This window comes from Belonocnema kinseyi, chromosome 3 (assembly GCF_010883055.1).
Source record: "Belonocnema kinseyi isolate 2016_QV_RU_SX_M_011 chromosome 3, B_treatae_v1, whole genome shotgun sequence".
Lineage (NCBI taxonomy): Eukaryota > Metazoa > Arthropoda > Insecta > Hymenoptera > Cynipidae > Belonocnema > Belonocnema kinseyi.
In genome coordinates, this window is record NC_046659.1 from 70520641 (window position 1) to 70531439 (window position 10799).

Consider the following 10799-nt stretch of genomic DNA (forward strand, 5'->3'; position numbering starts at 1 on the left):
CAAAGTATTTAGAAAAGGGATGGGGAGAGAGAAGGTGGACCAGAATAGCAAGATTTAGACTGGGAAACGAGGTAAGGGAGGGGATGTACTGGGAGAAAGAAGAGAACAGAATGTGTAGAATATGTGAATGGGAGGAGGAAACATGGGAGCATGTATGGGAAGGATGCAGGAGAGGAATGGAAGATAAAGGAAGCTGGCAAGAAAATGTGGTTAAGATTCTAGGCGAAGATGGATTAGGAGAAGAATGGATGAAGGAGTTAGAGGGTGCTAGAGGAGCGAATGAGGGAGAATGAAAGAATGCACGTGAAAAAGGTAAATGGGGGTATAAAAAAAGTTAAAGAAAAAGGAAACGGAAGTCGCTTAGATTAGAAGCGTGAAAATTGTAAGTAATGGTAAAGTAAAAGATAAATAGACTAAGATGCGTTTGCGTTCTCATGCTCTCTCTCTAGCTTGCACTATCGCTTTCGTTCGCTCGCTCACTCGCTTGCTAACAAGTCCTAAATTGCGCTATCGCAGGAAATAGAAATAAGGAACTAGATATAAGACTTTATGTAAATAGTTGTAAATAATTGTATATATAGAAAGGATAAGATTGTAAAAAATATATAGATTTAAACGGAAACATTGTAAGGAATGGAAGTCATGTAAACCCTTAGGGGACACATTATGAATAAAGAAGAAGAATAAGGCTTTCGTATTAAAAAATTAGAATTTTTAATGTTAAAATCAGAAAATTCTTAAATTTTAAATTGATTTCGAATCTTTCGGTAAACCCATTTATCATTCGCTTGTCAATCCTTCATTTATAGTTAAATTAAAAACATTATAATTTGAATTCACATTTGATCAACTAAAAAAGGTTTTTTTTATAAAAAAATGTAAATTTCAAGCGCTATTAACTGCATTTTAAAATTCTTTAAATGAAAAATGTACGCTTCAAATGACAGATTTTTTTTCCTAAAATGTTATCTACAATAAAGTATTTTTATTATTTCTTTCGAGATTAAACAAACTTAGAATAATAGAATATCATAACACTTTTAATATCCATTTTAGAACAATCAGAAAATCCTGGTCTGTTGATTCTACATTTATTTTAATCACTTTTAATGAAAATAGTCATTAAAATTAAAAAGAAAATAGTAATTTTCATCTCAACAGTTAAATTTGTAACAAATAAAAAAAGAATTTTCAGCTAACATGATGAATAATGAACAACAAAAAATGCTTTTTTAACAAAGTAGTTCCATTTTCAACGAAGTTAGTTAAATTTTCAACCAACAAAGACAAAATTCCAACATAATAATAGTTGATTCCTGAAGCAAAATATAATCATTTCGCACCAAACGCTTGTGATTTTTACCAAAAAAAAATTATCGAACATGATAAACCCTTAACAAAAAAATTGAACTCAAGCAAAAAGACAAATTTTTTTGTGCAACAAAATCGTAGAATCCTCAACCATAACAAATTAATTTTCAACCAAACAGTTATGGATTTTAACTAAAAAATATGCCATTTCTATTATAATAGATCAGTTTTCAACTCAAAAATCAAAGATCAACTTTCGGGAAAAATGGAAGTTAAATCTTCAGTTAAAAAAATTACAACATTTAAAAAAATTCATTTTCAACCAAAGAAGTCAATTTTCAATCTAAAAGGTTAATAAGTCAGCAAAAAGACTAAGATTCTACCACAAAAGATGAATTCTCAAGTGTATTTTTTTAAAAAACAAAATGGTTAAATTTTTACCAAAAAAAAAGAATAATTTTTAACTAACATGATGAATTATATAAAAAAATTAATTTTTAACAAAGTAGTTCCACTTTCAACGAAGCTGCTTTTTAAAACCAAAAAAATACGAATTTTAAATATAGTAATAGCTGAATCCCCAACCAAAATATATTAATTTTTAACAAACCAGTTGTAATTTTTAACAGAAAAAATATTTCAACTACCATGATCAATCATTAATAAAAAAAATGCATTTTTAACAACGCAGTTCAACTTTCAGCGAAGTTAGCTGAATTGTCAACCAAAAAAAAAGGAATTTAGAAATAAAAATGTAATACTTGATATTTTTAAACCAAAAATATTTTTATTTGAAATCAGCAGCAGTTGAATATGCAAGCAAAACAACGAATTTTGTACACAATAATGGAGTCCCCAACCAAAAAAAAAAATTTCAACAAAACAGCTGTGACTTTCAAGTTAAAAAGATGCAATTTCTACCAAAATATATAAATTTTCAAACCAAAAAAGAATTTTCGCTTAAGAAAATGAAAAAACTTGAAATGGAATAGTTAAATTTCAGCGAAAAAAAAATTAATTTTGCAGCAACTAAAATCAATTTTCATCGTAATAGTTAAATTTTCAACCAAACGGATAAATTTTCAACCAAAACGATTAAATTTTTATCAAAGAAGAACTTTCTACAAAAAATGAAAGTTAAATTTTGGGTTCAAAAATTAATTGTTATCAAAAATTAACCAAAAAAAGGTTTTTTAACTAAAATGATAAAAAATTTAATTTTAACAAAGTAGTTCCACTTTCAGTAAAGTTAGTTAAATGTTTATCCAAAAAGACGAATTTCAAACATAATTAAAGCTGACTCCTCAAACAAAATATATAAATTTTCGACAAAGCACTTGTGATTTTTTAGAAAATTTTTTTTTTAACAAAGTAGTTGTACTATAAACGAGGTTGGCTGAATTTTCTACAACAAAAATTTTGAAAGAAAAATGTAATAGTTGCAACTATTACTTATATATTTATCCATATAAATATTTGAATCAAAAAATATTTTTATTTGATATAAAAACCTGGTGAATTGAAGCAAAGATGAATTTTCAGTAAAAAAATAAATTTTGATCAAATCAAATCAATTTTTATCGAATCATTATATTTTCAAGCAAATAGATAAATTTTGAACCAAGATGATTAAATTTCTATCAAAAATCAATTGTTGGCAAAAACTGGAACAGTGAAATTATCAGTTAAAAAACTTAATTTTCAAACAATGAAATAAGTTTTTGACCTAAAAGATAAATTATTCACCTAAAAGATTAATATTCTACCACGAAAGATAAATTTTGAAATGAAAAATAAAATAATTTTCAATAAAATAGTAAAATTTTTACCCAGAGAAGACGAATTTAAAACATGATAATAGTTGAATCCTAAATCAAAATATGTATTTTACTTTTAACGAAGTTAGTTGAATATTTAATCAAGAAAAGAAGAATTTTAAACATAATAATAGCTGAATCCTCAAATAAAATATACTAATTTTTAACAAAAAATTTGCGATTTAAAAAAAATATCCAACATAAGGAATCATAAACAAAAAAATGAATTTTTAACAAAGCAGTTCTACTCTAAACGAAGTTAGTTGAATTTTCAACACAAAACTACAAATTTTTAACGAAAAATACATACTTTTTCATAAATAAATTGAATTTTCAACAAAACACTAAAATTAATTTCAACATGAGTTTACAGAAAATTCCGATTTTCCATAACTTTCCCTGCCCAGTTTTTAAATTTTCTTCACTTTCTGGAATTCCTTGACTTCTAGCAATCCTGTTTTCAAGGTGGCTACTTAAATCTTAAAAATGATTATTATTTTTTTTTACTTACTAGATGATGTTTGTAAAGACTAGAATACTCCGTGAAGCGTCTTCCACAATTTTCCATCGAACAAACGTAAGGTTTCTCGCCGGAATGAATCCGCAAGTGGTTTTTATAATTTGTTGCACTAGCAAAAGCTTTGTCGCATTCTGGTTCCGTGCATTTGTAAGGCCGTTCACCAGTATGCGTTCTTAAGTGAACCTGTAAAAAAAATCAAACTTATATTTAATAAAAAATAAATTAAATTGTAAATATATTTTCTAATATTGGTTGAAATGTATGTCCAGGGCGTCTACTCAAAATCCTAGAAGAAAATCCCTGACAATTCCAGGTTTTTTTTGTAGGTATAATTTTTCATATACAGTTTCACTAGTTTATTAGAAATATTTTTTTTTCAGTTTCTATAAATTCAATTAATATTATAAGATATTCTTAAATATTTTAGCACAATCGATTAATTAACTAATTAAGTAACACTAAAAACATAATATGTCTTGAATTTGTTTCTAAAGTCAATGACTGAATAATAATTTAAACAAAATTTTATTTTATCTAATAATACCGATTTACTTTTCAAGTAAAAAATGGAATTTTCAAAAAGATAGATGAATTTTTAACCGAATAGATGAATTTTAAACCAAAAGATTACACTAAAAAAAAACATCTATTCTCAATAAAACAGTTGAATTTTCAACTAGACAAGATCGATCTTCAAATAATTAACGGAGTTTCGAACTAAAAAAGATCAGTCTTTAATCAAAAATGGAATAGTTAAAATTTTGTTTAAAAAATTAATTTTCCAAAAAAAGCAGATTTATTTTAAAAACAAATTTGATTTTACTTTCGCCCAAGTGGTTTTATTTTTAAACAAAACGATGAATTTTTAACTAAAAATTATGAATATTTAAATGAAACACTTGAAATTTCAACTAAAAAGATGAATTTTCAACCACAAAGACGATTTTTCAAACAAATATGTACATGAATTTTTAACGAAATATTTGAATTATCAACTAGAAAAATGCCAATTATAAACCAAACAGTTAAACTTTAAACTAAAAATGATCAAGTTTCAACAAAAAATGAAATAGTTAAATTTTAAATAAAAAATATGAATTTCTAACTGAAATGATCCATCTTTAACTCGAATAGTTGATTTTTTAAGCAAAAAGATGAAATTTCAAACAAGAAGATTAATTTTTACCAAAAAATTCAAGAATATACATGAATTTTCAATTAAAAAAATAAATTGTCAACCAACAATTGAAGGGTTGAATTTTCAGTTAAAAATTTATGTTAAACCAAACAGATAGATTTTCAACTAAAATCTAATTTTCAATTGGAATAGTAGCATTTTGAAACCAAAAACATGGATTTTCAACTAAAATAAATGAGTCTTTAACTAGAATAATTAAATTTCCAACAAAAAGATTAATTTTTAACCCAGTAGATTAATTTCTACTTAAAAAGTGAAAATATTCAATTAAAAAAAATAATTTTTCAACCAAATACTGAATAGTTCCATTTTCAATAAAAAAACTTAATTTTTAACAAAAAAAAAAACAATTTTAAACAAAATAGTAAAATTTGCAACTGGAATGCAAAATGTAGTAATTGATATTTCAATCAAACAAAATTTTAATTTTCAATCAAAAACAGTTAAATTCATCCAAAAAGGACAAATTTTTAACAAAAGACATACATTTTCAACCAGGTAATTGAATTTTCAAATGAAACCAATCAATTTTAAACCAAAAACAGAACAGTTGAATTTTCAGCCAAAAAAATTTGTTTGAGAGATTTTGTGATAATTGTTGTAAATTCGTAAATGAAACAATAATTTACACTAATTGTACCGAAATTTATTATGAATTTAATTTTACGCGCCGAAAAAAGCTGTTGAGTTTGACAAGTGAACTAAAATCTTTTTTAGATGAGAATTCAACTCTTTTTTTCGAAAATTTGTCTTTTTAATTTAAAACGTCACTATTTTAGTAGAAACTGCATCCTTTTTATATAAAAATGCAACTTTTTAGTTGGAATTTCACCACTTTTGTTGAAAAGTAATACTTTTTGATCGAGTCATAAACTTAAATGTTTTTCTTTTTAAATTCAACTATTCAATAGAAAATTTACTTGTTTAAAATTCATCTTTATTGTTGGAAATTCATCCTTTCAATTTAAAAATTCAACAGTTTTAGTATAAAATTCACCGTTCTTGGATAAAAAAAACAACTATTTGGTTGGAAATTCCACAATTTTGTTAAAAAGTAACCCTTTTTACTCAAAAACTTAAATGTTTTGTTCAAAATTCAACTATTTCATGGAAAATTTACATGTTTAAAATTCATACTTTGGTGTTGAAAAGTCAACTGAAATGTTTTTTAGGAAAAAATTCAACTTTTTTTTAGTAGAAACTTCATTTCACTTGTATAAAAGTGCAACTGTTTGTTTGGAAATTCTTCTCTTTGAGGATTCAACTATTTTGTTTGAATCACCCTGAAAAAAAATAATTTTTTGTCGAAAATTTATGTTTTCAGTAGAAAATTCATCTCTTTGTTGTAAAATTTAGCTTTTTTAATTCAACATTTAAGTTCGTGGGTAAAAAATAAACTATTTTGTTGACATTTTTTTAAAATATAGGTTTATCTGTTTGGTGAAAATTTATATATTAAAACGAACTTTTTTATAGCTGATAATTCATTTTTTCTTGTTGAAAATTCAATTTTTGTACAAAAAATTCGCCTTAGCTTTAAAATTAAACACTTTAGGTCAACTTTTTTTTCTGTCACGACTGAAAAATCTTTATTTGTTGAAAATTCGTCTTTTGGTCAAATATTTTGTATAAAATCTACCTTAAAAGTAATTTTTTTCAAATAAATAAGTAAATTAAAAAAATTTTATTTTGCATCTGAAATATTATTTGATACAGTTTATAAACGATCCGATCTTAGAAATATTAATAGATTAAAATGCTGTTATTTGAATGTTGATGCTCAGAAAAAAAAAATTATAAAAAAAATCTGACAATTTTGAAAATGATGTTTTCACCCCGCAAAGTTTATTATAAATACAAAACATTGCCATTAGTCTCAAGTCCCATATCTTATTATTTCTAGAAACTATAGATTAAGTACATTCTATAAATATTGAAATTATTTTAAATGTTTAAAATATTTTAAAATCTATGAAATCTGAAAACCCTTTTTAAAATCTTCGAAATTCTTGCATTCTTTTGAAATCTTCAAAATCTCTGCAAAATCTTTTGTATTCATTTGAAGTCATTGAAATCTCTGTGGAACCTTTTGAAATATTTTTAATTTTTGTTAAAATCTTTGAAATCTTTGTGAAATGTTTCGAAATATTTTGTAAACTTCCTGAAATATTTCAAATATTTGTAAAATATTTCTTGAATCTTTGTTTGTGAAATCTTTTGTGTTCATTTGAAATAATTTGAAATCTTTTCAAATTTATCGAAAACTTTTTTAAATGTTTAAAACCTTTGAAATCTGGTGTAAAATACCCTTTTTAAAATCTTAAATTCTCGAAATATTTTTAAATCTTTACGGATTTTTTGCAATATTTGTTTAAAAAGTCATCTTTTATGGCAAAAAAGTATTTTTTTGTTGGTTTCAAATAAATAAGTAAATTAAAATTTTTTTATTTTGCATCTGAAAATTTGCTTGATACTGTTTATGAAAAATCTAATCTTAAAAATATTATAAGATTAAAATGCGGTCATTTAAATGCTAATGGTCAGGAAAAAAAATTATTCAACCAAAAATCTGACAATTTTCAAATCATATTTTCACCCTGCAAAGCTTATTATAAATACAAAAAATATCCATCTTATCATTTCTGGAAACTACGATTACGTAAATTCCATAAATTTTGAAATGATTTCAAATGTTTGAAATATTTTGAATTCTTTGAAATCTGGAAAACCTTTTGGAAATTTTTGAAATTCTTGTATTCTTTTGATATCTCTTATGAAATTTTAATGAAATCGGTGAAATATGTATGATGTATTTTGAAATTTTCTAAACAAATTTAAAATGGTTTAAAAACTTTCAAATGTTTTTAAACACTTTGACATCTGATGTACTGCACGCCTTTTGAAACCATTGAAATTCCTGTATTCTTTTTAGATCTATTTGAAATTTTTAGTCATTGGTAATTAAATTAAGTTATTTAAGTCACTAAAATATTTAAAACCTTTGTGAAACCTTCCAAAATATTTTTAAATTTTGGTAGAAGTTTTGTGAAATGTTGTTTCGAAATAGTTTACAATCTTCATGAAATATTTGTGAAATATTTCTTTAATCTTTGTGAAATCTTTTCTGTTCGTTTGCAACTATTAAAATCCTTTGCAATCTTTCAAATTTATTGAAAACTTTTTAAACTGTTTCAAGACTTTGAAATCTGGTGTAAAATACCCTTTTTGAAATCTTTTAAATCTTTACGGATTCTTTACAGTATTTTTGAAATATTTGGTTAAAAGGTTTGGTTCTATGATAGAAAAGTGAGTTTTTTTGTTTAAAAAAAAAGTCAATTTAAAATGTTTGATTTTGCATCTGAAACATTTTTTGACACCATTTATAAAAAATCTAATCTTGAAAATATTATAAGATTAAAATGCTGGCATTTGAATGTTAATGGTCAGGAAAAAAAATTATTCAACCAAAAATCAGACAATTTTGAAAATCATGTTTTCACTCTGCAAAGCTTATTACAAAACCAAACAATTAAAGGGAGTCTCTTGGAGAGGGCCTGTAATCCATTACATAATTTAAGTACGGCCCCTGATATAAAGTTAATTTTAAAAATGAAGAATCATTCTTATTCAATTTAATATTGCAATTTAAACAAATTAGGCACGCTTTTGAACAAATTCCCTGACGTTTCCAAGGTTTTCCAGGTATTTAAAAATGCCCTGACAATTCCAGGGTTTTCCAGATTTTCCAGGTAGGGTAAGAAACTTGATATCTTACCTTCCGAATATTGCTGGTAGTGAAAGATCGTCCGCAACCGTCCACTGGACAAATAAAAGGACGCTCGCCCGTGTGAGTTCTTCCATGCTTGAGTAAATCCCCAGAAGTTTTGAACTTTTTATTACAAGATGCGAATGTACAGACGTAAGGTTTTTCGCCGGTGTGTGTTCTTAAATGTGCCTTTAAACTGTAACCGGTCGAAAAATTTTTCAAACATTGCGGATAAGAACACAAGTAAGGCTTTTGTCCTGTGTGCGAACGTTCGTGAACCTAGAAAAAATATTTTTCACCTGAAAGTTGCACTTTGAAAGAATACAAAAGTGAAAATTAAAAATAAAGAAAGGAAAATTAGGGACCATTCATAAATTATTTAACCAGGTCAAGAAATAAAGTTTTTCCAGGTCACTTTTTTTACATCAAATAAGAAAATGACCGTTTTTTACACATGTAAAAGATGAAAGATTTTATATTTTTTAATTGGCCAATAATTTCTAAAGAAAGCAGAATCATACCTTTCAGAATCAGACCTTTGGAAATCTTTAAAAATTTTCGTAAAACCGTTGAATTCCTGAAATTTCTTGAAATCTGCGTGGAATTTTTTTAAATCTTTGAAATATTTGCGAAATCTTTTTATATTTTTTGAAACCTTTTTAACTTGTTTAAAACCTTTAAAATACTTTCGAAATCTTTCCTACATCTTTTATATTTATTTCAAATCTTGGTGAAATATTTTGAAATTTTCTAAAAAAAAAAAAAGAATCTTTTGTACTTGTTTAAAATCATTAAAATATTATTCTTTTGATATTGCTATGCAGTTTGGATGAAATCGTTGAAATATTTGAGAATTTTTCTAAACATTTTCCCATTTAAAGGGATAAACAATAAACAACAAATTAAATGTACACGTATGAAATCGAAGGTACTAACACTTTTCAATTGAAACATTTTAAATGAAATGCAGATAAACTGCAAAATTTAGAACTTTTATAAATTATAGAGTACAAAGATTCAGATTAAATTCCAAAAATATAAATCCACGTTAACATTTTCAATACATCAAATTAAAGATTCAAACAATTAACTTTAAAAAGGTTCAAACTGATATTTTTAAAGTAATTTTAAGCTAGACAAATTTAAAAAAATTTTACCTTAACAATTGTTTAAATTATAAGTTAAATTATTTTCATTTAATATAGTTTTAGCAACCTTCAAAAACTTACAAATTTTGTTTCAAAATATAGAGAAATCTAGAAGTCGTTTTATATTTTTCCAAATTTAAAATTATTTTTGAAATTTTGCGAATCGTTTAAATATATTTTTACATGAATTGAATTTTTCCCACAACTTTTAGAAAATCCTGCAAATTAAAAAAAATCTTTTAATTTGAATTTATAAATAACAATAGGAACACTTATTATTTATAGAAAAAATTAGAGTAATTTTAAGAGAAACTTAGAAGTTTTTAAAATATCTAAATTAAATTTAGCCCCACAGCCGAATTTAAAACAAAATACAGATTTTTTCAAATTTCAACCAAAACGTTTTGAAACTTTTTAAAAATGATGAATGGATCAGAACGGAACCTCGACGATTTGAAGAATTTTTTTTCAATTTGCAGGATTTTCCAAAAGTTTTAGGAAAAATTCGGTCAATTTTAAACTGTATTTAGAAGTTCTCAACAAAAATGTTCACACGCTTCTTTTCAATTACTTAAAGACATTTCACATTTCTAACTAATTTTCAATCTTTTTAAATCTACGAAATATATCTTGAAATTACTTAAATGTTCTCTACAAATAATAAGTGTTCAATTCTTATTTATGCGTCAAAATTTATCAATTTCACTCACAAATTAAAGATTTTTTAAACAGAACAATTCGAATTGTATTGAACTGTATTCAATTTACTCGTCTCAAATTAACAGTGAAATTTTTAATAACTAATAAAAATAATAAAAATAATATATTAATTTATTTATTTAGTCAATTTAATATAAAAAATAATATAAAGGAAGACCTAAAACATTGAATTAAAAATATTTTATCGATGAATCAATCAAATTGATATTTAAAAATAAAATTGTGGGTCCGGATGCAATAAGGGCACATAAAATTTTTTCGTGCGAAAACGAAGTCCTCTGGAGGCTTTAGAAAAAATTTTCGAATTTTAATTTTCAAA

The 10799-nt window shown here is 24.7% G+C and overlaps 1 protein-coding gene across 2 annotated transcripts in view; it reads right to left on the bottom strand.

The window, feature by feature from the left end:
* LOC117168692 (zinc finger protein 143-like) overlaps positions 1-10799 on the bottom strand; it is a 38763-nt gene that overhangs the window by 12103 nt on the left and 15861 nt on the right. For both annotated transcript variants that reach the window (XM_033354374.1, XM_033354373.1), the window contains exons 5-6: positions 8622-8891; positions 3640-3831 (exon numbers count right to left, since the gene is read on the bottom strand). In XM_033354374.1, coding sequence (XP_033210265.1) covers positions 3640-3831; positions 8622-8891 — 462 coding nt within the window. The remainder of the gene's footprint in view (positions 1-3639; positions 3832-8621; positions 8892-10799) is intronic.